Source organism: Heterodontus francisci, chromosome 8, assembly GCF_036365525.1.
Source record: "Heterodontus francisci isolate sHetFra1 chromosome 8, sHetFra1.hap1, whole genome shotgun sequence".
In the NCBI taxonomy this organism is placed as follows: domain Eukaryota; kingdom Metazoa; phylum Chordata; class Chondrichthyes; order Heterodontiformes; family Heterodontidae; genus Heterodontus; species Heterodontus francisci.
In genome coordinates this window covers 51,316,159-51,344,028 of record NC_090378.1, presented here as the reverse complement: position 1 = coordinate 51,344,028, position 27,870 = coordinate 51,316,159, and the positions used below count along the sequence as shown (strand labels likewise).

At 47.3% G+C, this 27,870-nt stretch overlaps 1 protein-coding gene across 3 annotated transcripts in view; it reads right to left on the bottom strand.

Moving 5' to 3' along the window:
* Positions 1-27,870, bottom strand: part of eps15 (epidermal growth factor receptor pathway substrate 15) — a 217,462-nt gene that overhangs the window by 46,968 nt on the left and 142,624 nt on the right. For all 3 annotated transcript variants that reach the window (XM_068037147.1, XM_068037148.1, XM_068037145.1), the window contains exons 14-17: positions 24,179-24,340; positions 16,181-16,378; positions 8,946-9,152; positions 4,662-4,721 (exon numbers count right to left, since the gene is read on the bottom strand). In XM_068037147.1, coding sequence (XP_067893248.1) covers positions 4,662-4,721; positions 8,946-9,152; positions 16,181-16,378; positions 24,179-24,340 — 627 coding nt within the window. The remainder of the gene's footprint in view (positions 1-4,661; positions 4,722-8,945; positions 9,153-16,180; positions 16,379-24,178; positions 24,341-27,870) is intronic.

The window sequence follows — 27,870 nt, the reverse complement described above, 5'->3', positions numbered from 1 at the left end:
GCTCTCTTTCTCCACCCCCCCTCCCCCTCAGCTCTCTTTCTCCACCCCCCCTCCCCCTCAGCTCTCTTTCTCCACCCCCCCCTCCCCCTCAGCTCTCTTTCTCCACCCCCCCTCCCCCTCAGCTCTCTTTCTCCACCCCCCCTCCCCCTCAGCTCTCTTTCTCCACCCCCCCTCCCCCTCAGCTCTCTTTCTCCACCCCCCCCCTCCCCCTCAGCTCTCTTTCTCCACCCCTCTCCCCCTCTCCCTCAGCTCTCTTTCTCCACCCCCTCAGCTCTCTTTCTCCACCCCCCTCACCCCTCAGCTCTCTTTCTCCACCCCCCTCAGCTCTCTTTCTCCACCCCCCTTCCCCTCAGCTCTCTTTCCCCCTCCCCCTCCCCTTTCTTTCTCCACCCTCCCCCTCGCTCTCTTTCTCCAACCCCCCTCCCCCTCAGCTCTCTTTTTCCACCCCCCCCTCAGCTCTCTTTCCCCCTCCCCCTCCCCCTCAGCTCTCTTTCCCCCTCCCCCTCAGCTCTCTTTCCCCCTCCCCCTCAGCTCTCTTTCCCCCTCCCCCTCAGCTCTCTTTCCCCCAGCTCTCTTTCTCCAACCCCCCTCCCCCTCAGCTCTCTTTCTCCACCTCCCCTCCCCCTCCCCTCAGCTCTCTCTCCACCCCCACTCCCCGTCCCCCTCAGCTCTCTCTCCACCCCCCCTCCCCGTCCCCCTCAGCTCTCTCTCCACCCCCCCCTCCCCCTCAGCTCTCTTTCCCCCCACCTCCCCCTCAGCTCTCTATCCCCCTCCCCTCCCCCCCTCCCCATCAGCTCTCTTTCTCCCACCCCTCCCCCTCAGCTCTCTTTCTCCCACCCCACTCCCCCTCCCCCTCAGATCTCATTCCCCCCACCACCTCAGCTCTCTTCCCCCCCCCCACTCCCCCTCCCCCTCAGCTCTCTTCCCCCCCCCACTCCCCCTCCCCCTCAGCTCTCTTCCCCCCCCCCACTCCCCCTCCCCCTCAGCTCTCTTCCCCCCCCCCACTCCCCCTCCCCCTTAGCTCTCTTCACCCCCCCCACTCCCCCTCAGCTCTCTTCCCCCCCCCACTCCCCCTCAGCTCTCTTTCTCCTCCCCACTCCCCCTCAGCTCTCTTTCTCCTCCCCACTCCCCCTCAGCTCTCTTTCTCCTCCCCACTCCCCCTCTGCTCTCTTTCTCCTCCCCACTCCCCCTCTGCTCTCTTTCTCCCCCCCACTCCCCCTCTGCTCTCTTTCTCCACCCCACTCCCCCTCTGCTCTCTTTCTCCACCCCACTCCCCCTCTGCTCTCTTTCTCCCCCCCACTCCCCCTCTGCTCTCTTTCTCCCCCCCACTCCCCCTCTGCTCTCTTTCTCCCCCCCACCCCCTCTGCTCTCTTTCTCCCCCCCACTCCCCCCTCTGCTCTCTTTCTCCCCCCCACTCCCCCCTCTGCTCTCTTTCTCCCCCCCACTCCCCCCTCTGCTCTCTTTCTCCCCCCCACTCCCCCTTCTGCTCTCTTTCTCCCCCCCACTCCCCCTTCTGCTCTCTTTCTCCCCCCCACTCCCCCCTCTGCTCTCTTTCTCCCCCCCACTCCCCCCTCTGCTCTCTTTCTCCCCCCCACTCCCCCCTCTGCTCTCTTTCTCCCCCCACTCCCCCCCTGCTCTCTTTCTCCCCCCCACTCCCCCCCTGCTCTCTTTCTCCCCCCCACTCCCCCCCTGCTCTCTTTCTCCCCCCCACTCCCCCTCCCCCTCAGTTCTCTTTCTTCCCCCTCCCCTTCAGCTCTCTTTCTCCACCCCCCCTCAGTTCTCTTTCTCCCCCCCTCCCGCTCCCCCTCAGCTCCCTTTCTCCCCCCTCCACCGCAGCTCTCTTTCTCCACCCCCCCTCCCCCTCAGCTCTCTTTCTCCACCCCCCCTCCCCCTCAGCTCTCTTTCTCCACCCCCCCTCCCCCTCAGCTCTCTTTCTCCACCCCCCCCTCCCCCTCAGCTCTCTTTCTCCACCCCCCCCTCCCCCTCAGCTCTCTTTCTCCACCCCCCCTCCCCCTCAGCTCTCTTTCTCCACCCCCCCTCCCCCTCAGCTCTCTTTCTCCACCCCCCCTCCCCCTCAGCTCTCTTTCTCCACCCCCCCTCAGCTCTCTTTCACCACCCCCCTCCTCTCTTTCTCCACCCCCCTTCCCCTCAGCTCTCTTTCCCCCTCCCCCTCCCCTTTCTTTCTCCACCCTCCCCCTTTCTTTCTCCACCCTCCCCCTCCCTTTCTCCAACCCCCCTCCCCCTCAGCTCTCTTTCTCCACCCCCCCTCCCCCTCAGCTCTCTTTCTCCACCCCCCCTCCCCAGCTCTCTTTCTCCACCCCCCCTCCCCAGCTCTCTTTCTCCACCCCCCCTCCCCAGCTCTCTTTCTCCACCCCCTCCCCGTCCCCCTCAGCTCTTTTACTCCACCCCCCTCCCCGTCCCCTTCAGCTCTCTTTCTCCACCCCCCCTCAGCTCTCTTTCTCCACCCCCCCCTCAGCTCTCTTTCTCCACCCCCCCTCCCCCTCAGCTCTCGTTTCCCCCCTCCCCCTCAGCTCTCTTTCTCCACCCCCCCTCCCCAGCTCTTTCTCCACCCCCCCTCCCCAGCTCTTTCTCCACCCCCCCTCCCCAGCTCTTTCTCCACCCCCCCTCCCCAGCTCTCTCTCCACCCCCCCCTCCCCAGCTCTCTTTCTCCACCCCCTCCTCGTCCCCCTCAGCTCTCTTTCTCCACCCCCCTCCCCGTCCCTTCTCAGCTCTCTTTCTCCACCCCCCCTCCCCCTCAGCTCTCTTTCTCCACCCCCCCTCCCCCTCAGCTCTCTTTCTCCACCCCCCCTCCCCCTCAGCTCTCTTTCTCCACCCCCCTCCCCCTCAGCTCTCTTTTCCCCCCCCTCCCCCTCAGCTCTCTTTCCCCCCCTTCCCCCTCAGCTCTCTTTCCCCCCCCTCCCCCTCAGCTCTCTTTCCCCCCCCTTCCCCCTCAGCTCTCTTTCCCCCCCCCTTCCCCCTCAGCTCTCTTTCCCCCCCTTCCCCCTCAGCTCTCTTTCCCCCCTTCCCCCTCAGCTCTCTTTCCCCCCTTCCCCCTCAGCTCTCTTTCCCCCCCTTCCCCCTCAGCTCTCTTTCCCCCACCTTCCCCCTCAGCTCTTTCCCCCCCCCTTCCCCCTCAGCTCTCTTTCCCCCCCCTTCCCCCTCAGCTCTCTTTCCCCCCCCTTCCCCCTCAGCTCTCTTTCCCCCCCCTTCCCCCTCAGCTCTCTTTCCCCCCTTCCCCCTCAGCTCTCTTTCCCCCCCCTTCCCCCTCAGCTCTCTTTCCCCCCCCTTCCCCCTCAGCTCTCTTTCCCCCCCTTCCCCCTCAGCTCTCTTTTCCCCCCCCCTTCCCCCTCAGCTCTCTTTTCCCCCCCCCTTCCCCCTCAGCTCTCTTTTCCCCCCCCCTTCCCCCTCAGCTCTCTTTCCCCCCTTCCCCCTCAGCTCTCTTTCCCCCCCTTCCCCCTCAGCTCTCTTTCCCCCACCTTCCCCCTCAGCTCTTTCCCCCCCCTTCCCCCTCAGCTCTCTTTCCCCCCCCTTCCCCCTCAGCTCTCTTTCCCCCCCCTTCCCCCTCAGCTCTCTTTCCCCCCCCTTCCCCCTCAGCTCTCTTTCCCCCCCTTCCCCCTCAGCTCTCTTTCCCCCCCCTTCCCCCTCAGCTCTCTTTCCCCCCCTTCCCCCTCAGCTCTCTTTTCCCCCCCCTTCCCCCTCAGCTCTCTTCCCCCCCTTCCCCCTCAGCTCTCTTCCCCCCCCCTTCCCCCTCAGCTCTCTTTCCCCCCCCCTTCCCCCTCAGCTCTCTTTCCCCCCCTTCCCCCTCAGCTCTCTTTCCCCCCCCTTCCCCATCAGCTCTCTTTTCCCCCCCTCTTCCCCCTCAGCTCTCTTTCCCCCCCCTCAGCTCTCTTCCCCCCCCCCCCTCAGCTCTCTTTCCCCCTCCCCCCGTCCCCAGCTCAGCTCTCTTGCCCCTCCCCCTCAGCTCTCGCTCCCCCCCCCACCCCTCATCGCCGCCGCTGCTGGTCTCCCCGCCCCCCGCGCTGCTCTCCCCGGCCCGCTCCACTCTCTCACTCCGGCCATTGTATGCTGCCACGTGTTTAAGTTGCCTCTATGTGATTCTTTGACCAGCGCCATCTTTAGTCCTGGCAGCTGATACAGTAGCAAGCTGTGACGTTTTAGCGGCACATGCTGTATTTGCGCATGTGCCAAAACAGCGCCACCTACCGATAGCGTTGTCAACAAATGCAGTCTTTGTAATATTTCATCTAAGTATAAAAGACAATGACCTTTCAATGCATTTGCTGTCAATTAAAAATCTATTCAGTGCATTGCAGTATAAGATTGACAATTAAGATTCTGGTTTGAATCTCCACCATCCATCACTTTCAAATGTAACCAACCTCAGGCAACAAGCTGTGTTAATCTTAGTACAACCATAAGATGGAGCACTTCGCAGCAACAGAATATTTCAAATGCATGTGTGGGCCTGAGTGGGGAAAAAGGAAGGGGCATTTACAGACAAAACCAACACTGCTATTCAGAAGTGCACCTTCTATTCATTGCAGGAATCGAGCATGGAGAGGGCCAGCTCCATCTGATCCTACCAGCTAGACCTCTTGATTTTATTTCGTTCAAACAACAGTACAGCTTTATGCGAGAAAAATGCAAATAATGAAACCTACCTTTTCAGCAAGACTTGGTTGTACACTGTTTGGGATATGTTCATCAATACTACTGCTGACCTAGAACAACAATATTTTTACAAATATATTGTTGAAAACTGGAAGAGTTTATCAATTAAAATAAACGGTTTCATTTCCCATTAAAATAAAGATATGAATCTGTTAAGAGTTCATCACCAAAAGTAATTTCCAGCTATTACCCAGAAGGAGAGAGAATAATAAATAAAAACAGACAAAACACAAACAACTCATTATAAAAATAAAAATGAAAATCTATCACAGTACTGGTTTCCTGAATTATAAATTTAACAGAAAAAAAAGACAACGACTGTGTATTTCTATGATGCCCCATTAAGTCTGACAGAAACGCCTCAAAAGTGCTTCACATACATTCAATTGCATTGAAGTGTCGGTCATACTAATATTTAGTAACACCACCTTAAGTACTTTCTGGCAGTACCAAGGTGCATTTCCAAAATTAATATAACATTTTAAAACTAATACAGATTAATAAGGTTGTGGAAAATGCAAACTAAGTGCTGGGGTTAACTCCTAGCGAAATAGAATTGAAAAGCAGTGGAGTTACGTTAAATGTTCACGTCGAGGCTTTTGGCGGCAGACCCGAAGTGGGCGCCATCGCTGCTCGGCACGAGCGTGGCCTGCCCACCATAATCACGTTGCGGTCAACCAATTATAATAAAGGAGGCACGGGGCCCGGCCAATTACGCGACGGGGGCGGGATTTGAGGCACTGGATGCAGCGTCAGATGACTCCAAAGCAGGTGCTGGCGCCATATTTAAAGCTATGCCGGCCTGCTTTCATTGCTGCCTTTGAGTCCTTCGTTCCTTGCTGCTAAGAATGGTGCAGCAGCGACTCCTGGACACCCCACCTTTCTGTCAAGGAAACTGCAGGATGGCTCAGTCAAGACACTGGGTGATCTCAAGGTTTAACAACGCCTCTGTTGAGATTCTCCTCCAGGCTGCAAGGGATAGGCAAGAAGTCCTCTTCCCCAGGGATGGCAAGAAAAATTCCTCCCGCCAGACCAAGCAAGCCTGGATGGAGATCGCAGAGAAGGTAAGCGACCGTGGGGTCACTTCCCGAACATGGGTCCAGTGCAGGAAGAGAGTCAATGACCTCGGTCATCTGCCAAGGTGAGTGCTCCACACCATTCTCTTTTTTGCAGACTGCATGTGACTACTTGGGAGGCTGCACGGCATGGGAAGAGAAGCAGCACAAAGGTGCTGGCAAAGGGAGTTAGGCATCAACACATGCTGCCAGACGCAAGGCGGCATCTCGGCCACCTTCTTTCAGAGCACCCCCATTACCTCCCCTGAGAGTGATTTGGAGAGCAGCCACGTAGGAAAGCCCCGCAGAGGACGAGGGGCTGGCATTAGCACACGCGTCCTGTAGCTCTTCCTGTGAAATATGACTATCTCCCTCTTTCTACTTGCAGGATAAGTGTTCCATAACAATACCTCACGGACTGGCGGAGGTATTGCTGAGGTACGGCCTCTGTCAACAGCTGAGAGTAAAGCACTGGAGTTGGCGGGGACCGAGAGTGAACGCTCAATCACGGATGGTGAGACTGGAGCCTTCACGCAAGAGAGTGAGGATTCTCTTCAATCGAGATCCAACACTTCTGGAGATCCACATCACGCATGGAAAATATGACCAGATCTGTACTGCCTAACCCACACGTTTGTGTTTTCTCATGCAGGTTGGCATCCACAGAAAACTCATTCCAAAGGGGGATAGCCATCAATCTCTGATGAGCAGCCAGAGGATGCATCATCACATGACTCTCCTGCACCTTCCACCAGCGCAGATATTTTCACCTCAATGGGTTTGCGCTCAGATTTAGACTCAGGGTCACAAGCTGCTAAGAGCACTGCACACGCGCCCAAGCAGTTGGCTGGGGCTGAGACAGCCTCTGACTGTCAGAGGACTGTGGGCGGCCAGGCCCATGCTGAGCCACAGGCTGATTAAGAGACTAGCGTAAACAACACAGGGAAACAGCTGGTGGAGATGCCAGAGGCCATGTGCAGCCATGAGGGGATGATGGAGGAGTCCATCCATGCCATAAGTACTGTCATGTCTCAGGCACGTGAGCCATAGCTTCCTCCACTGAGAGGCTGGTGACCCTCATGGAGAGCCAGATCCCACAAATCTAAGCAGATCTGCTCACCATCACCTTGGCCATGAGCTCAATGCAGCAGCGATAAAGCGAGAGAAGGAAGAAGCTCCCGGAGGCTTCTCCAGCTCCTCGTCTCTGGTGAGCAGGGAGGTTCAAGTGAGCCTTGGTGGGGGCGGGGGGGGGGGGGGGGGGGGGCGCGGGAGCGGGAAGAGTCTGACCTCTACAGCTGGGATCTCCCCTCAGGGCACTCTGAGCAAGAACATTGGCTCCTCGGTGCCTCTGCCAGTGAGCCATGATGCCTGAGCAGAGTCCTGCATCTGTGCAGGAAACCTCCAGGCAGCTGGGGCCTCCAGGCCTCAGGCGGCACAGTGGCGCAGTGGTTAGCACCGCAGCCTCACAGCTCCAGGGACCCGGGTTCGATTCCGGGTACTGCCTGTGTGGAGTTTGCAAGTTCTCCCTGTGTCTGCGTGGGTTTTCTCCGGGTGCTCCGGTTTCCTCCCACAAGCCAAAAGACTTGCAGGTTGATAGGTAAATTGGCCATTATAAATTGTCACTAGTATAGGTAGGTGGTAGGGAAATATAGGGACAGGTGGGGATGTTTGTTGGGAATATGGGATTAGTGTAGGATTAGTATAAAATGGGTGGTTGATGTTCGGCACAGACTCGGTGGGCCGAAGGGCCTGTTTCAGTGCTGTATCTCTAATCTAATCTAATCCTATTAGTTTCAGTAAAATACCTGCACAGCCTTCGACATAGATCCTGCAAGCCCATCCCAGACCCCACGTCTTGGCGATTCCCCTCTTAGTACTTCCTTTCCTCTAACTGATGCTCACATCTTTTCTGTAAAGTTACAACACTGTCCCTGAATTGTGATTGGCCACAGCACCTGTCTATCAGGGTGAGTTAGTGCATACTGGAATGGATTGGATGCTTGAGCAGCCAACGTAAAAAAATGTCAATGGATCTTTTCCCCATCCCCAGCTGCCACTACAGGCTGATAGACAGTAAAGGTGATTGCACTTTGTTGGAAGGAGACAGGGAGTTGGGACAAGGACATTATTATGACCAGTTTCTCTTTTGGACATGCCTTGTGAAATTTTTGTTTTTCAGTCTTGTATTTGATGTTGGAAAATTGGAAACACTGCTCCAGTTCCTACAATAACAAAATGTCCTAATTTGTGCAGGGTTTTGATGCTGGACCCTAATGCTGTCTCTGCTGTCAAGCAAGCAAGACAAATTAATCAAACTGACCACCCCACCCCAGCATTACTTTGTATAACAGGAGTACATCACATAGGCCTGTTGCTTGTACTCACACACTCGCATTCAAAATGTAATCGCAATAATTTTCCACTCCCATTTTTGGTGCCTGTTGTAAACTCCTTGATAAAGAGAGCAGCATAATCTAGTGAAGTGCACCTAAAGGGCAGCACAATGGTTAGCACCGCAGCCTCACAGCTCCAGCGACCTGGGTTCAGTTCTAGGTACTGCCTGTGCAGGGTTTGCAAGTTGTCCCTATGACCGCGTGGGTTTCCGTCGGGTACTCCGGTTTCCTCTCACAGCCAAAGACTTGCAGATTGATAGGTAAATTGGCCATTGTAAATTGCCCCAAGTGTAAGTAGGTGGTAGGAGAATTGAGGGAAGGTGGGGATGTGGTAGGGAATATAGGATTAAATGTAGGATTAGTATAAGTGGGTAGTTATTGGTCGGTACAGACTCGGTGGGCCGAAGGGCCTGTTTCAGTGCTGTATCTCTCTATGACTCTAACTCTCTCTAATGCCATTTACTGAGTTTAACTGATGGTAAATGGCAGCCAGAGGGCTCCTCAGAGAGATCCAGGTTAAGCCCTCAATTTCTCCCTCCCATCCCCTTTGTTATGAAGCATCCAGCCTCTAATTAATATTTCCCCTGATGACTTGGCTTAAAAACTTGAACTCAACATGTGGTAATTGAGGACAAAACTCACATCCTTGAACTTATAGTTCAAGTATTTGGTATACCAAATCAGGGTCACCAATTCTATCGTGTAACATTTTCAAGATATGCTATGGTAACCTTTAGAGCAGATGCCAAATTGACAAACACAAATTTTACATCCAATCAAAAATGACTATAAATATTTGATATCAGTAGTATTTGCAATGTCTTACCACAGCCTCAGTGATAATCTCTTCCTTCTCCAATGGGCTTTGCCTGTCCATATTTTCCTTGGGGTCAGTAGACTCATTGACACTGTTGTTGAGTTCATGGTGCTCAGCACTACCATTGACAAGGGCAGGTTGCAGATGACTCCGCCAACTCAGCTGACTGTTGAGGTTTTCCTCAGATTCTTGTAGCTCGGATAGCTTGGATTTTGCCTTTAAATACAAAACTCAAGTAATCACATGACATATCCAGGACATGGAAATGCTAGACAATCTGAGGCACTCAAAAAAGATCTAACACAAACCAATTCAAATCTAAAAAAAAAATTACCTAAACAGCACTATGAATAATATGGAGCCAAGGGCATGAATTCTATATCATTTAGTGTATAAAATAGAGACACATTATTTTGTTAGGAAATACCAGCATTATTTGGTCAGAATGGAAATTGCGTACAGCTCAAATTAATTAGCGAGACGATCCGAGATCTTTACAATTTACCTCGATGTCTGGATACCATTCCCAGCTGTTTTTGACCAACAATCACGAAACAAGTTAAATGGTGCTGCATTCACCAAATTAAAAATGTACATTTTCTGAGCAGCAAGCAGCTTTTGCACATAAAGTAGATAAGTGCACACAAGTCAGTCCATTAAATTATTTACACGGCAAAGGAATTCTTTTGTGGACAGCTTTAAATATAAATGTTGTTTCCATTTAATTGAACAGATTGTTGTATATACCCAAGTCACCAGAAAAAGGAAACAGGTTTTTATACAAACAGATGGCTTTCAAAACTGCAAAGCCAGAAATAGCATGGTTTTAAATAGCAACTAAATTGAAATTTGTAAGACGAATGTATAAAAGGTAATGTAAATTCTTGTCAGCTTCTTCTGTAGCACTGTTACTGATGCTCGAAAGTATACACACCACGTTAAGGATTTTGCAGAATGGGTTATCATTTACTGAATACGAAATGCCAAATTAAATATAGTGTTTAATTCATTTCTTCCATATAAACTGGGTCTGTTTTTGTAATTTTAGTGTGAGTACCAGCAGCACAAAAATAAACTATGTAACTCACCCACAATGAATAGGCCTTTATGAAGGGACAGACAATTGTACTCAAGGTGTCAATGTTGAGTTTATCCAAAGAAAGAGATGATGCCTCAGCTTAGAACTGCATGCATCTGTATAGTACTATTTATCATAGGGGTTTGTCAACATCACAGATGACTGTTATGTCCACGACTTTTCCATCTAGTCACAGATCAGGTCTTGGGTCTGGTTTGACATGGTTACTTGTATAGAAAGCCCTTAACGCCATCTAGAAAATTAATCATACTGCAATCTAAGAAGAATTGAGTAAAAATAGTCACTCGAATATCTTGAAAACAGAAGGTAGGATGAACAGCCCCAAAATCGAGTGATTTAATCAACCAGGCTACAAATAAACCTTTTACAAATTCCATTGCTATTCAATCACACTGATTTGAAACCGACTGGCGTCAACTCAACTGGTTTTTATTCGTGCTCAAAGAGGTTACTTTCTGACTAGAAAAACTTTAAAGCTGTGTCCATGTGATGATAGGAGAGCATTTCAAACATTCTTTAGTTCAAACCCTACTACAAAGAGTGCATTTGCGCATTTTTGAGAGATTTAGATGGTTTCTTTTTAATTGCCTGATCTGACAACAGATTAGATTAGATTAGAGATACAGCACTAAAACAGGCCCTTCGGCCCACCGAGTCTGTGCCGACCATCAACCACCATTTATACTAATCCTACACTAATCCCATATTCCTACCACATCCCCACCTGTCCCTATATTTCCCTACCACCTACCTATACTAGGGGCAATTGCTAATGGCCAATTTACCTATCAACCTGCAAGTCTTTGGCATGTGGGAGGAAACCGGAGCACCTGGAGGAAACCCATGCAGACACAGGCAGAACTTGCAAACTCCACACAGGCAGTACCCAGGATTGAACCCGGGTCGCTGGAGCTGTGAGGCTGCAGTGCTAACCACTGCACCACTGTGCCGCCCATGTTTAAACAGCGACATGTTTAAATCGAATAATTTTATCAAAAATATGTATTTTTAATATACAGCATTCAGAACTGTTATTACTCACTATGCAACTGTCATCTAAATAACTGAAACAACAATAAAACTGATTTGATCATTACTAGAATATAGAAAGGTTTTGGACATCAGCTACAATGTTAGAAACAACATAACTAGAAAGCAACAGAGCAACTTTTGCTCACTATATTATTCATTTTCAATGAGGCTAACACATAGGAAACTGGCTTCATTTATAGAAATATACAGCAGTAAAAACAGAAAAGAACAATCTTTACTATAAGTAAACACGGTATAACACCAATTACTGATCTGTGCAAAGGCTTAGAATCATCAAATGATGTGATATCTACATATAGATTTCATATAAAGAACTTGCATTTCTATAGCACTGTTCAGATCCTTACCAAGTGCCAAAGCACTTTACAGCCAAGAAATTACTTTCTGAAGTATTGCAACTATTATTTAGTAGGAAATATAACACACAAATTACGCACAACATAGTCCCACAAACAGCAATGAGATGAATGATCTGTTTCAGTAGTTTTGGTTGAGAACCCCTGCATCACCAACTCACTCTTTCACACTAAATCCTGTCACCAGGTTTCTTGGAGGCACCCAAGATCATGTTGGCACCAGCTGGACCTCATCGTCACAAGGCGAGCCTCTTTAAACAGCATTCAAATCACACGCAGCTTCCACAGTGCGGACTGCAACACCGACCACTCCCTGGTGTGCAGCAAGGTTAGACTCAAACCAAAGAAGCTGCATCACTCCAAGCAGAAGGGCCGCCCGCGCATCAACACTAGCAGAATTTCTCATCCACAGCTGTTACGTAATTTTCTAAATTCACTTGAAAAAGCCCTTCAAAACACTCCCACAGGGGATGCAGAGACCAAGTGGGCCCACATCAGAGACGCCCTCTATGATTCAGCAATGACCACCTCTGGCAAACGTGTGAAGCGGAATGCAAACTGGTTTCAATCTCACATTGAAGAGCTGGAATCTGTCATAGCCGCTAAGCGCATTGCACTGCTGAACTACAAGAAAGCCCCCACCGAGTTAACATCCGTAGCACTTAAAGCAGCAAGAAGCGCTGCACAAAGAACAGCCAGGCGCTCCGCAAATGACTACTGGCAACACCTATGCAGTCATATTCAGCTGGCCTCAGACACCGGAAACATCAGAGGGATGTATGATGGCATTAAGAGAGCTTTTGGACCAACCATCAAGAAGATTGCCCTCCTCAAACTAAATCAAGGGACACGATCACTGACCAACGCAAGCAAATGGACCGCTGGGTGGAACACTACCTAGAACTGTACTCCAGGGAAAATGTTGTCACTGAGACCGCCCTTAATGCAGCCCAGTCTCTGCCAGTCATGGACGAGCTGGACGTACAGCCAACAAAATCGGAACTCAGTGATGCCATTGATTCTCTAGCCAGCGGAAAAGCCCCTGGGAAGGACGGCATTACCCCTGAAATCATCAAGAGTGCCAAGTCTGCTATACTTTCAGCTCTGCACGAACTGCTTTGCCTGTGCTGGGATGAGGGAGCAGTACCACAGGACATGAGTGATGCCAATATCATCACCCTCTATAAGAACAAGGATGACCCTGGTGACTGCAACAACTACCGTGGAATCTCCCTGCTCAGCATAGTGGGGAAGTCTTTGCTCGAGTCGCTTTAAACAGGCTCCAGAAGCTGGCTGAGCGCGTCTACCCTGAGGCACAGTGTGGCTTTCGAGCAGAGAGATCCACCATTGACATGCTGTTCTCCCTTCGCCAGCTACAGGAGAAATGCTGCGAACAACAGATGCCCCTCCACATTGCTTTCATTGATCGCACCAAAGCCTTTGACCTAGTCAGCAGACGTGGTCTCTTCAGACTACTAGAAAAGATTGGATGCCCACCAAAGCTACTAAGTATCATCACCTCATTCCATGACAATATGAAAGGCACAATTCAGCATAGCGGCGCCTCATCAGACCCCTTTCCTATCCTGAGTGGCGTGAAACAGGGCTGTGTTCTCGCACCTACACTGTTTGGGACCTTCTTCTCCCTGCTGCTCTCACATGTGTTCAAATCTTCAGAAGAAGGAATTTTCCTCCACACAAGATCAGGTGGCAGGTTGTTCAACCTTGCCTGTCTTGGAGCGAAGACCAAAGTACGGAAAGTCCTCATCAGGGAAGTTCTCTTTGTCTGACGATGCTGCATTAACATCTCACACTGAAGAGTGGCTGCAGAGACTCATTGACAGCATTGCGGCTGCCTGCACCGAATTTGGCCTAACCATCAGCCTCAAGAAAACGATCATGGGACAGGATGTCAGAAATGCCCCATCCATAAATATCGGCGACCACACTCTGGAAGTGGTTCAAGAGTTCACCAACCTAGGCTCAACTATCACCAGTAACCTGTCTCTCGATGCAGAATTCAACAAGCGCATGGGAAAGGCTTGCACTGCTATGTCCAGACTGGCCAAGAGAGTGCGGGAAAATGGCGCACTGACACAGAACACAAAAATCCAAGTGCATCAAGCCTGTGTCCTCAGTACCTTGCTCTACGGCAGCGAGGCCTGGACAACGTACGTCAGCCAAGAGCGATGTCTCAATTCATTCCATCTTCGCCGCCTCCAGAGAATACTTGGCATCAGGTGGCAGGACCGTATCTCCAACATAGAAGTCCTCGAGGCGGCCAACATCCCCAGCATATACAGCCTACTAAGCCAGCGGCGCTTGAGATGGCTTGGCCATGTGAGCCGCATGGAAGCTGGCAGGATCCCCAAGGACACATTGTACAGCGAGCTCACCACTGGTATCAGACCCACTGGCCGTCCATGGCTCCGCTTTAAAGACGTCTGCAAACGCGACATGAAGTCCTGTGACACTGATCACAAGTCGTGGGAGTCAGTTGCCAGCGATCACCAGAGCTGGCGGGCAACCATAAAGGCGGGGCTAAAGTGTGGCGAGTCGAAGAGACTTAGCAGTTGGCAGGAAAAAAGACAGCACAAGGAGAGAGCCAACTGTGTAACAGCCCTGACAACCAATTTTATCTGCAGCACCTGTGGAAGAGTCTGTCTCTCTAGAATTGGTCTTTATAGCCACTCCAGGCGCTGCTTCACAAACCACTGACCACCTCCAGGCGCTTACCCATTGTCTCTCGAGACAAGGAGGCCAAAGAGAGGTTGAGAATTGGATGTTGGCCAAAACACAAGAGAAGTCCTTGTTACACTTCTTCCAAAAAAAAAGCCATGGAATATTTTCTGCCCACCAAAGCAGGCTTGTGGGACCTTGGCTTATCATATTTAAAAGAGAACACCAGCTTATAAGAAACCCCTCTGTATTGGACTGAAGTATCATTCTACAGTATGTGTTCAAGCATTGAATCTTCTGACTCAAGAAGAGTGCAACCAAACTGATGCTAATGTACCAATTCCATATTTTACACAACCACACAAAAAATGAATAATGATGGCTCACAGGCAGGTATGTAATCCTATAACAGCTTTTAATTGAAATAATTTTAGAACATGGGTAGCTATTATCAGCAAGATATATTGCCCCTAATCAGATTTCATGACTCCTTGTATAATAAAAGCAAGATACAGCAGATGCTGGAAATCTGAAATAAAAGCAAAAAGTGCTGGAAATATTCAGCAGGTCAGGCAGCATCTGTGCAGAGAGAAGCAGAGTTAACATTTCAGGTCTGTGACCTTTCATCACCAGTTTTTATGAAAGGTCACAGACCTGAAATGTTAACTCTGCTTCACTCTCCACAGATGCTGCCGGACCTGCTGAGTATTTCCAGCACTTTTTGTTTTTATTCCATGACTCCTGGTTGCTTAGTTGCCATTCTATTCAATTTGTCCAGCCTGACACTTCAGTTACAGTTAGGGTATAAGATGTCTCTGTATAATACTGAAGTGACAACTGTATTTGGTTGGAGAAACATTCCAAGTAATTAGTGACCCTTGAATGGCTGTTGATCTAATTCAATTAAGCTATACAGTTAACTCTTGCCTATTTCATTATTACTTCAAAGAATATTGCTGGCCTAATGCCACTAAAGTCTGTTTCCACTTTTAGCAGTCAGTAGAAAAATTACATATTTAGAATTTTGCCAACAAGCAGAGAAACTAGGTCAATTTTGAAACCACATCACATTTCACTCATAATAAATAAGTTTATTTTTTAAAATTTATGTAAAGAGAATGTGAGTTGCATCTTTATTATATTATACATCAAGAGGAGTAGCAATGTGTATGATTTACTGCTTTATGTCATATATTGTTCAGTTACATGTTTTGCTTAAATCAACTGTTGAGTTAGAACCAGAGTCTTAGTTAGATAGAATATACAATAAGTTTGCTTTTCCACGAGAGGAGAAATACATGAAGGGATGTGACGTATTTCAGTAGCGGGTGTAAGAAAATTGTATGCTAGTGTAGTGGTTACGTCAGTGAACTGGTATTCGACAGGCGTGGGCTAATTACCCTGAGAATGAGAGTTCAAATCTCACTATGGCAGTTTTACAATTTGAATTCTCACTCAGGTGCATCAGAGTGCTGCAAAAATTTGTAGCTTTTCAAAAAGCTCTGCCATCACCTTTTCAAGGCAACTAGGTGTAGGCAATAAATGCTGCCATGACAGCAACACCCACATCAAGAGCATAAATTTTAAAAAAAGGTTTCTGCATCTTTCGTTTGTTTACCTAGATATTGGGCAAGAAAGGTGCACTCCAGATCACAGAAGATGTCAGGTCTCCTTACGGGAGTGGTCAACGATACTAAACCAGAGAAAATAGCTAGCATAAAATCACAAAAATATGACACCCAATTTGATCAAAAATTATAATGGGGAAAATACAGAGCAATAAAGAAACTTACTTGTATTGACTAATGATAAGCAATGATTTAGATCTTCAAAGATCACAATGTCTGTTCCAAAGGTGACACCCATAAATACAACTATAAAGGGTAAATGTATTTATAAGATTTTGTGTTTTACGAAATTTTCACTGTATATTATTTTCACTAGCATTACGGATATTGCAATAGAATGAAAAGAACTTCAATATAATTGAAAATCCCCTACCTTGCAGATGCAATAAAATAATCTGTTATGATGTGTACAAGCAATGACCCATTTACCTGGTTAATCTCCTGGCTGGATGCCTGAAGAGATTGCTGCATGGGCTCCAACTGGGCTTGGCTGGCCTCCATACGCTCTTGCAGCTCTGCTGTCTCCTGGTGCAGTCGGCTCAGTTCCTCCTGTGCTTTGATGAGCTCCTCCTCACAAGACAATAATTGTGTTTCCTGATCTGAAATCTCAGTCTTTAGTGAGGAGATCTGAAACAAAAGCAAACAATAAATATGTATATACAGCTTAAAAAATACTACAGACACACCTCTTAGCCTCCCTTGATGTTTTTTCATTGAGAACTGCTGGGGTGACATCAGCCGTTACAATTTCTGTCTTCCCCTCACCCACTCTAACCTGTCTCCCTCTGAACTTGCTGCACTTTGTTCTCTCAGGTCCAATCATAACATTGTCATCAAACCTGCGAACAAAGCTGGTGCTGTTGTTGTCTGGTGAACCGAACTCTCCCTTGCAGAGGCCGAACGCCAACTCACTGACACCATCCGCTCAACCTCCCCTGGACCATCACCCCACTACAAAACGTTAAGCCATCATCTTCAGGCCTGTCACTAATCTTATCTCCTCTGGGATCTTCCTTCCATGGCGTCCAACTGCATAGTCCCCCAATCCCGAACAGTCCATTTCTATCTCCTTCCCAAGATCCACAAACAAGTAGACCTATAATTTCAGTCTTTTCTTGCCCCACTGAATTGATTTCTTCCTTTCTCAGCTATACTTTTTCTCTTCATATCCAGTCTCTTCCCACCTACATCCATGACTTTTCCAATGTCCTCCATCACTTCAACAATATCCAGTTTCCTGGCCCTAACCGTTTCCTCCTCACCATGTATGTCCAATCCCTCCACATTTCATCCCCCACCAGAATGGTCTGAGAGGTCTCCGCTTCTTCCTTGAACTGAGGCATAACCAGTCTCCATCCACCATCACCCTCCTTCAACTGGCTGAACTTGTTCTCACAGTGAACAACTTTTCCTTTAACTCCATTCACTGCCTCCAAGTAAAAGGTGTTATTAGTACCTATGCCTGCTGTCATGCAGACCCCCCCACCCCTTTGCCAAGAATGAGGCACATTAATTTTGTCATATGAACATTGATTTGAAAACTGTTGAAGTGAAGAAAGGACTTGTTTAAAAAAAATCACCAGGCCCTTGGCTGGAAAGACATTTGCATATTAAAAGACAGTGCTTGTGGAGACAAAGGGGTTACTTCCTTATCCAATTTAACCCACAATGGACTTTGAGCATCAGACATTGAAGGCGAGAGAGCTCAAATTTCAAGGTGACTGCTGGGATGGCCGAATTCACAAAAAGACATGATCAGACCAGCTGGTTACGTGACTAGCCTGCTTGGCAACCCGTTTTTTTCCTGAATTGTACAAAGAGTTTTGAACAGAGAGACTGCAGTATGCTCCTGGACTGAAGACCTCTCCTGTCCTGTCTGCTCCCATCTCTTTCTCACAAGCCTCTGGACCCACTGATGACACAAGAACTTCAAGAGAGAAAAGTCTCCTACATCGAACAAGATTTAAGAAGAATACTGGGCCCCAACGAAGAGCAAGATCTACCCATCAAGGACTTTACAGTGAGCTCGAAGAACCGTAACAAAAACTCTCTTCAGAGATTGCCTCAAACTTTTCCACTTGATTTTTCTTCTGCTCTTTTCTGTCTCTATCTACATGTGTGTTTCGCGTATGCATGCTAGCTTGGGCGCGTCATGTATCTGTGGCATTAACCAAATTAAAGTTTAAGTTTAGTAAATTTCAACCTTTCTTCTTTAAACCAAAGAAAACCTATTTGTGCTGGTTTCTTTGCCTTATAATTGGAAAGCAGGGAACAAGGATTCACCACGGGGGAGCTAAAAACATGGTGAGTTAAAAATTAAACCCTGTTACGGTAAGACCAGGTGAAGTCTGAGAGGGAACCCTATACCCTTTTTTCACCTGGTCGTAACACTGCCTTGTCGTGGGATATGTGGAACATTCTTTGTTCCAGTCCTGTTAATGCCTCCTCCCTCATATCTTTTTCAAGTACAGTGATGACTGTATCAGTGTCATTTCCTGCTCTCGTCCTGAACTGGAAAATTTCATCAACTTTGCTACCAATCTCAACCCTTCTCTCACCTTCAACTCTTCCCTCCCCTTCTTCAATTTCTCTGTCTCCATTTCTGGGATAGGTTATCAACGAATATTCACTTCAAGCCCACTGACTCCCACTGCTACCTCAACTACACTTCCTCACACCCCGTTTCCTGTAAAGACACCATTCCATTCTCCCAGTTTCTCCACCTCTGTTCTGATGTTGCTACATTCTATGGCGGCGCTTCTGATATGTCAGCCTTTTTCCTCAACTGAGGATTCCACACTGGGTTGACAGGGTCCTCGACTGTGCCCATCCCATTTCCCAAACTTCTGATCTCACCCCTAATTATTTTCATTCTCCACCTTGCTCTCTCACTGCCCTCTCTGTCCTTGCCTTCCTGCAGTGTTCCAATGAAGCTGAACTAAGCTCAAGGAACAGCACCTCATCTTTTGATTAGGCACTTTATAGCCTTCCGGACTCAAACTGAATTCAACCATTTCAGACTGTACCCTCTGTCCCCATTTCATTTTCTTTCTCTTGGCAGGTTTTGGTTTCACTCTCGTTTTTGCTTTCGGACAACAGCTGTTTACCATTCTGCTATTCACACCTCATCTAGACACATCTTTTGTTACCATTACCATTCCCTTTGGCCTTGCACCACCAACTCATCTGTCACTTAATCTCTCCTGTCTTCCACTCTATTCTCTTGTGTTCCTTTCCCCACCCTCCCTCCTTTTACTTGCTGAAAACCTATTACATTTCAAACTTTACCTGGTTCTGATGAATGATCATTGACCTGAAACCTTAACTCTGTTTCTCTCTCCATAAATGCTGCCTGACCTGCTTAATATTTTCAGGATTTTCTGTTCTTACTACAGACACACATTATATTTTCTCCAGCATAGACATAAAAGACTTGAAAATTATTGCTTTGCATTCTCAATTTTCTAATGACTCCTTGCTGGGATTTTGTTTTGTATACCTTTCATGGGATGGGAGCGTTGCCAGTAAAGCCAGCATTTGTTGTCCATCCCTAATTGCCCACAAGAAGGTGTTGATGAGCCGCCTTTTGAACCACTGCAGTCCATGTGGTGCAGGTACACCCACAGTGCTATTAGGGAGGAAATTCCAGGTTTTTGACCCAGAGAAAGTGAAGGAAAGGCAATATAGTACAGTCAAAATGGTGATTGCTTAGAGGTAAACTTGCAGGTGGTGGCGTTCCCACGCGTCGGCTGCCCTTATTCTTCTACGTGGTAGAGGTGGCAGGTTTAGAAGGTGCTGAACATTGCACAATCGGCAGCGAACATCCCCACTTCTGACCTTATGATTGAAGGAAGGACATTAATGAAGCAGCTGAAGATGGTTGGACCTAGGACACTACCCTGAGGAACTCCTGCAGTGATGTCCTGGAGCTGAGATGATTGGCCTCAAACAACCACAACCATCTTCCTTTGTGCTAGGTATGACTTCAACCAGCGGAGAGTTTTCCTCCCGATTCCCTTTGACTCCAGTTTTGCTGGGGCTCCTTGATGCCATACTCTGTCAAATGGTGCTTTGATGTCAAAAGCAGTCACTTTCACCTCACCTATTGAGTTCAGCTACTTTGTCCATGTTTGAACCAAGCTGTAACGAGGTCAGGAGCTGAGTGGCTCTGACAGAACCCAAACTGAGCAGATTATGGCTAAGCAAGTGCTGCTTGATAGCACTGTCGACAACTTCCATCACTTTACTGATGATTGAGAGTAGACTGATGGGGTGGTTATTGGCCCGGTTGGATTTGTCCTGCTTTTTGTGTACAGGACATACCTGGGCAATTTTTCAAATTGCCGGGTAGATGCCAGTGTTGTAGCTGCACTAGAACAACTTGGTTAGAGGCGCGGCAAGTTCTTGAGCACAAGTCTTCAGTATTATTGCCGGAATGTTGTCAGAGTCCATAGACTTTGAAGTATCCAGTGCCTTCAGTCGTTTCTTGCTATCACTTGGAGTTAAATTGAATCAACTGAAGACTGGCATCTGTAATGCTAGGATCTTCAGGAGGAAGCAGAGATGAATCATCCACTTGGCACAGCTGGCTGAAGATTGTTGCAAATGCTTCAGCCTTATCTTTTGCACTGAGGATTGGGGATATTTGTGGAGCCACCTCCTCCTGTCAGTTGCTTAATTATCCACCACCATTCACAACTAGATATGGCAGGAATGCAGAGCTTGGATCTGATCCATTGGTTGTGGGATCGCTTAACTATCACATGCTGCTTCCACTGTTTGGCACGCAAGTAGTCTTGGGTTGTAACATCACCAGGTTGACACCTCATTTTGAGCTATGCCTGGTGCTGCTCCTGGCATGCCCCCCTGCACTCTTCATTGAACCATGGTTGGTCCCCCAGCTTGATGGCAATGGTAGAGTGGGGATATTCTGCACCATGAGGTTACAGATTGTGGTTGAATACAATTCTGCTGCTTCTGATGGCCCACAGTGCCTCATGGATGCCCAGTTTTGCATTGTTAGATTGGTTCTAAATCTATCCCATTTAGCCCGGTGGTAGTGCTACACAGAGCTGGCGGGCAGCCATAAAGGCAGGGCTAAAGTGTGGCGAGTCGAAGAGACTTAGCAATTGGCAGGAAAAAAGACAGAAGCGCAAGGGGAAAGCCAACTGTGTATCAGTCCTGACAACCAATTTTATCTGTAGCACCTGTGGAAGAATTGGCCTTCATAGCCACTCCATAGCTGCTTCGCAAACCACTGACCATCTCCAGGCGCTTACCCATTGTCTCTCAAGACAAGGAGGCCAAAGAAGAAGTGCTACACAACATGGAGGGTATCCTCAATATGAAGACAGGACTTTGCCTCCAGAAGGACTCAGTGGTGGTCACTCCTACCAATACTGTCATTGACAGATGCATCTGCAGCAGACAGACTGGTGAGGGTGAGGTCAAATATGTTTTTCCCTCGTTGGTTCCCTCACCACCTGACAAAGACCCAGTTTAGCAGTTATGTCCTTTAGGACTCGGCCGTCTGGGTCAGTAGTGGTGCTACCAAGCCACTCGGTGATGGACATTGAAGGCCCCCACCCAGAGTACATTCTGTGCCCTTGCCACCCTCAGTGCTTCCTCCAAGTGCTGTTCAACATGGTGGAAGCACTGATTCATCAGCTGAGGGGGGGTGGGGGGGGTGAGGTGGTAATCAGCAGGAGATTTCCTTGCCCATGTTTGACCTGATGCCATGAAACTTCATGGGGTCCGGAGTCGATGTTGAGGACTCCCAGGGCAACTCCCTCCCGACTGTATACCACTGTGCCACCACCTCTGCTGGGTCTGTCCTGCCGGTGGGACACGACATACCTAGGAATGGTGAGCATGTTGTCTGTGACCTTGCCTGTAAGGTATGATTATGTGAGTATAACTATGTGAGGCTGTTGCTTGACTAGTCTATGGAAAAGCTCTCCCAACTTTGTCACACACCACCAGATGTTAGTAAGGAGAACTTTGCAGGGTCGACAGGGCTGGGTTTGCCGTGATCGTTTCCGGTGCCTAGGTCGATGCTGGGTGGTCCGTCCAGTTTCATTCCTTATTGACTTTGTAGTGCTTTGTTACAACTGAGTGGCTTGCTAGGGCATTTAAGAGTCAACCACATTGCTGTGGGTCTGGAGTAACATGTAGGCCAGACCAGGTAAGGACAGCAAATTTCCTTCCCTAAAGGACATTAGTGAACTCGATGGGTTTTTACAACAATCGACAATGGTTTCATGGCAATCATTAGACTAGCTTTTAATTCCAGATTTCTTAATTGAACTCAATTGAATTGAATTAATTGAATTAAAGTTCCACCTTCTGCCGTAGTGGGATTTGAACCCATGTCCCCAGAGCAACAGCCTGGGTTTCTGGGTTACTAGTCCAGTGATAATACCAGTACGCCACCACCTCCCTTACACCAACCACTGGAGAGTTTTTCCTCCTACTCCCACTGACTCCAGTTTTGCTCGGACTCCTTGGTGCCATACCTGGTCAAAATGAGGGGAAAATCCATAAAGTGATTGAACCACGAGGATGAGTAATTGAAATTGGAGAAATAGGAACATCCGGAACCATTGTAGGCCAGCAAGGATAGGAATGATGCATGAACACAACTTGGTGTGGGACAGGATACGGGCAGAAGGGTTTCAGATGAGCTAACGTTTACACAGCATGAAGGCTTAGCAGGGAAGGCACTGTATGGAGGTTAGAAGGCATGGATGAGAGTTTCAGCAGTGTATGAGTTAAGGCAGGGGCAGAGGTGGTAAAGTTGGAGTTGAAAGTCGCCAGTTTTTGTGATGGAGGTGATTCGGATGCCGAGGTTGCAAATAGCCTGGTTCAACCCGAGTTGAAACATACATGCAAAATTTATGTTTCAGGATGGCAGCTAGGGTTCTGTATGAAATTATTTTCCACAACGTCAATCCATGTTCTCTGGGTAGAATCTGCTGCATAAAACTGTTGCTTAACTTAGCACTAAATTGCCGATGTGGCCCAAAAGGATAACTACTGCAGGAAATGAAGGTGCCAAAATGGTGCACGAGGAGGTGTTCTTCTGAGGAGAGGCACATTATTGGGACACAGTGGAGGGAGCTTTAGCCAGCAGCTGGTTCTGCTATCGCTAACTTGGAAGTACTCGATGACAATGGATGCCCAAAATGGAGACGTGTTCTGCACCAGAGCACAATCTCTTACCTTAATGCGTGCTAATGTTCAACAAAAAAATAGTATATTTCAGACATAATGTATTTTGTATGTGGTCCATTCATGAATAGAAAATTTTGCAGCATGTTGTTATCACACCATCATTTTGCGGTTTTCAAACACACATTAAAGACTATTTGAGGGGTAGTGACGTTAAGTAAGGCTATTCTTTGTATTTCTGGGATTCATATTTAAATCCATATCAACCAAGAACAGGAGTAGGCCTTTCAACATCTCAAGCCTGTTCTGTGATTCAATTAGATCATGACTGATCTGTACCTCAACTCCATCTAACCATCTTGGTTCTGTACCCATTAATATCCTCGCCTCGTAAAACCTATCAATCTCAGATTTGAAATGTTCAATGGACCTAGCCTCAACAGCTTTTGGGGAAAACAGTTCTGGATTCCCACAACCCTTTGTATGAACAAGTTGTCAATTGTTTTGTACAATATTCATTGCTACTGCTAAGAGTCTTGTATCATTTTCTCTTAAAGTACAGTTAATGTCGCAGAGTCCTAAATACTTTGTAGAATGATCTTTTTACACATGCACACAGCAAACCAACAAAACAATCTCAGTCTGATATAGTGCAGGTATTCAAGTAGCTAACCTCTGTTCTTTGCCTCTGAGCTACTGAAAACAATCTGTACCCAAGGGGGTCAAAAAGCAGAGATCAATAAGAACACAAAATCTATGCCATTCTAAAATTCATACGCCTATACAATCTGAATATTGTTTTTGTGGATGGCACGAAGAACATAGTTGAAGTTTAAATTGCTGTCCTCTTTCAAAACAGTTTTTTTTCTATCTTTAGGTTTCCTGGTGAAAGAACATTGAACATGCAAGTCACTCTCCCAAGCAATTGTCAGCTATGCTCATTATCTGGAGTTTTTACTGCAATCACTTTTCATCAGATTTCCCTTTCCTTTGATTGAAGAGCTTCACTTCCAGTCAGCAACTCCTTGGGACAATGCGTAGGATTGAAAATTAGGCTGCACTGCCTGGAGCTAAATTTTAAAAGTCAAGATTCTTCAGCTTTTGCTTAGCAGTTAGAAATAGGATAATTAAGTGGTGATGTGGCTTTCAGTAGCGCTAAAACCTGAAGTTGAATGAATTCAATAACATGCCATGGTAACACATCAGTGCACTGATCCATCACTCACATTATTACATTCACAAGCAACTAGGACCTACCAATTGTGTCTCTTCAGTACATTTCTGCCTGATGTCATTAAGCTGTTCCTCCAGTTTGCTTTTCTGTTGATCCAAGCCACTGAGCACTTCCTGTACCTGTTGCCTCTGCTCTTGCAACTTCTGGAGGTTTGTACTCTCTTTATCAACTTCATCCTGGAGATCCTGGAGACAAGATGTTCACTTAGTATGAAAACACATTTTACCAACAAAAAAAAAATACCTATTTCATGTAAATGACTATTGGTATCTCGTACAGAAAGCGAAGTTCACAACCTAGAGCAGTTCCATACCCATAAGGTATGATACAACTTTGGGCGAAATGATTCTATGATACAACAACTTATATTTATATAGCACCTTTAAAAAAAAAATGTCCCAAGGTGCTTCACAGTAGAATAAAACAAGATATGACACCAAGCAACATAAGGAGGTATTAGGTCAAATGATCAAAAGCTTGGACAAGGAGATTAGGTTTTAAGGAGTGCCTTAAAAGGAGGAAAGAGAGGGAGAGGTGTAGGGAGGGAATTCCAGAGCTCAGGGCCAAGGTAACTGAAGACACAGCCACCAATGGTGGAGCAATTAAAATCAGGAATGTTCAAGAGGCCAGAATTTGATACGTACAGATAACTTGGAGGGTTGTGGGACTGGAGGAGAATACAGAGATAGGAAGGGGCAAGGCCATGGAGGGGCTTGAAAACAAGTGTGAAACCTTAAGGTCAAGACGTTGCTTGACCAGGAGCTAATGTAAGGTAGTGAGCACAGGGGTGATAGAGGAATGGAATTTGGTGCCAGTTAGGACAGGGGCAGCAGAATTTTGAATGACTTCAAATTGGAGGGTGGAGACAGTGGCATGGTGGTAATGTCACTGAATTAGTAACCCAGAGTCCCAAGTTAATGCTGTGGGGACATGGGTTCAAATCCCACCACACAACTGGTGGAATTTAAATTCAATTAATTAATAAAAACATAGAATTGAAAGCTAGTCTCAGTAATGGTGCTGTGAAACTATCATGGAATATCATAAATACCCAAATGGTTCATGAATATCCTTTAGGGAAGGAACTCTGCCTTCTCTACTTGGTCTGGCCTACATGTGACTCCAGACCCACAGCAATGTGGTTAACTCTTAACTGCCCTCTGAAATGGCCTAGTAAGCCACTCATTTGTCAAGGGTAATTAGGGATGGGAAACAAATACTGGCCTTGCCAATGACGCCCACATCCCATGCAAGAATTAAAAAAAAAAGAATGTGGAAGACTAGCCAGGAGTGCGTTGGAATAGTCAAGTCTAGAGGTAACAAAGGCATCGACAAGGGTTTCAGCAGCAAATGAGTTCAGGCAACAGCAAAGTCGGGCAATGTTAAGGAGGTGGAAAGAGGCGGGGTCTTAGTAATGGCACGAATATGTGGTTGGAAGCACATCTCGGAATCAAACAGAACACACCAAAGTTGTGAACAGTCTGGCTTAGTTGCAGACAGATGCCAGGGAGAGGGATACACTTCAGAACCTAAATTTTTCAGCAGGTTTCAGTATCCGATTGAATTGTGAACTGTTACCAACATATTTATAATTATTATCTACAAATCTACAGTTCTGCCTAATTAGTGAAGTTATTTTGCTTTCATTTACTGTCCATTAATCTGAGTTAATTGAACTGTCTGCTTAGAGGCCTTTGCCGCATTTTAAGTATGATGCAATATCAAATTCAGCTGAACATGACGCTGGAACTGCCACCTCCAACGCAATGCCACCAAACACATCTGCCCCTCCCCTTTTAGTATTCCGAAGGACCGTTCGCTCTGTGACACCCTCGACCACTCTTCAAACACTCTAAACACCTGTTCCCCTTCCCATGGCACCTTCCTGGGTGAGCACAGAAGATGCAACACCAGTCTTTTCACCTGCTCCCTTCCCACCTTCCTGGACTCCAAACATTCCTTCCAGATTGAGTAGCTTGCACCACTTTCAATTCAGTATTATATTTACTGCGCTCGCCTCGACATTACCAAGACCAAATGCAGATTGGCTGATGACTTTACTAAACACCTCCGTTTGGTCTGTAAAAGTGACCCTGAGCTTCTAGTTGCTTGCCATTTTAATTCTCAATCCCACTCTCACTCTGCCCTCGGCTTTCTATGTTGTTCTAATGAAGCTCAATGGACGCTCGATTAGGCACATTACAGCCTTCCAGACTAAAGAATTTCAGATCAAAACCACTGTACCCATTTTTTCCAGACAGCGGATGTTGATAATGATTCTGCTGTTGTCATTTACATCTCCTTTAGACCCATATTTTCTTTCTTTTACCTTGCACCAAAATCCTTTTGGTCATTTAATCTCTCCTTAGTTTTTAGTTTTGGAGATACAGCACTGAAACAGGCCCTTCGGCCCACCGAGTCTGTGCCAACCATCAACCACCCATTTGTACTAATCCTACACTAATTCCATATTCCTAACACATACCCATCTGTCCCTACATTTCCCTACCACCTACCTATACTAGGGGCAATTGCTAATGGCCAACTTACCTATCAACCTGCAAGTCTTTGGCATGTGGGAGGAAACCGGAGCACCCGGAGGAAACCCACGCAGACACAGGAAGAACTTGCAAACTCCACACAGGCAGTACCCAGAATTGAACCCGGGTCGCTGGAGCTGTGAGGCTGCGGTGCTAACCACTGCACCACTGTGCCGCCCCGCGCCACTGTGCCTCTCCTGCCCTCCATCCAATCACAGAACCTCCCTTTTGTTCTTTCCTCCCCTCCCTCCGCCACATTTCCCTGCCTCTGTACTTGCTTAAAACTTGTTAGATCTCTAAATTTTGCTAGTTCTGGCAAAACGTCAATGACCTGAAACATTAACTCTGTTTCTCTCATCACAAATGCTGCCTGATCTGTTGAGTATTTCAAGCATTTCTGTTTTCATTTCAAATTTCCAGCATCCTCATTATATTGCTTCCTTTGTACTAGTAGTGAGTTTTTAAACAAACTGAAACCCATTTAGTTTGGCCAATTATGTCATTGCATTTTGTTCTTCTCAATTTTACCAGTATTGTAACTATAGGTCTGTTTATCTATTCCATCTCCACAAAGGCACACAGCAGCTATTTTCCATACCTACACTGCTTGTGCACGCTTTCATTTTACTGTAATATAACCCAAGGACTGCAGTATCATGCATTGAAATGTAATGTTTGGATACAAGTGCATTCTATCACTAAGTATTTTAATCTTACTTCTGAAAAGTCAACAGCACAAATATTCTGGAAAACATATTTGACAAGTTGTAATGAACTTTCAACCTTCAGAAAAATGCCTTCACATAAGTCATAAGAACTTGCAATATAATTATGCTTCAAAGTCAGAGCACAAAGGGGCGGCACAGTGGCGCAGTGGACAGCCTCACAGCTCTAGCGACACAGGTTCAATTCTGGGTACTGCCTGTGTGGAGTTTGCAAGTTCTCCCTGTGACCGCGTGGGTTTTCGCCGGGTGCTCCGGTTTCCTCCCACAGTCAAAGACTTGCAGGTTGATAGGTAAATTGGCCATTATAAATTGCCCCTAGCATAGGTAGGTGGTAGGGGAATATAGGGAAGGTGGGGATGTGGTAGGAATATGGGATTAGTGTAGGATTAGTATAAATGGGTGGTTGATGGTCGGCACAGACTTTGTGGGCCGAAGGGCCTGTTTCAGTGC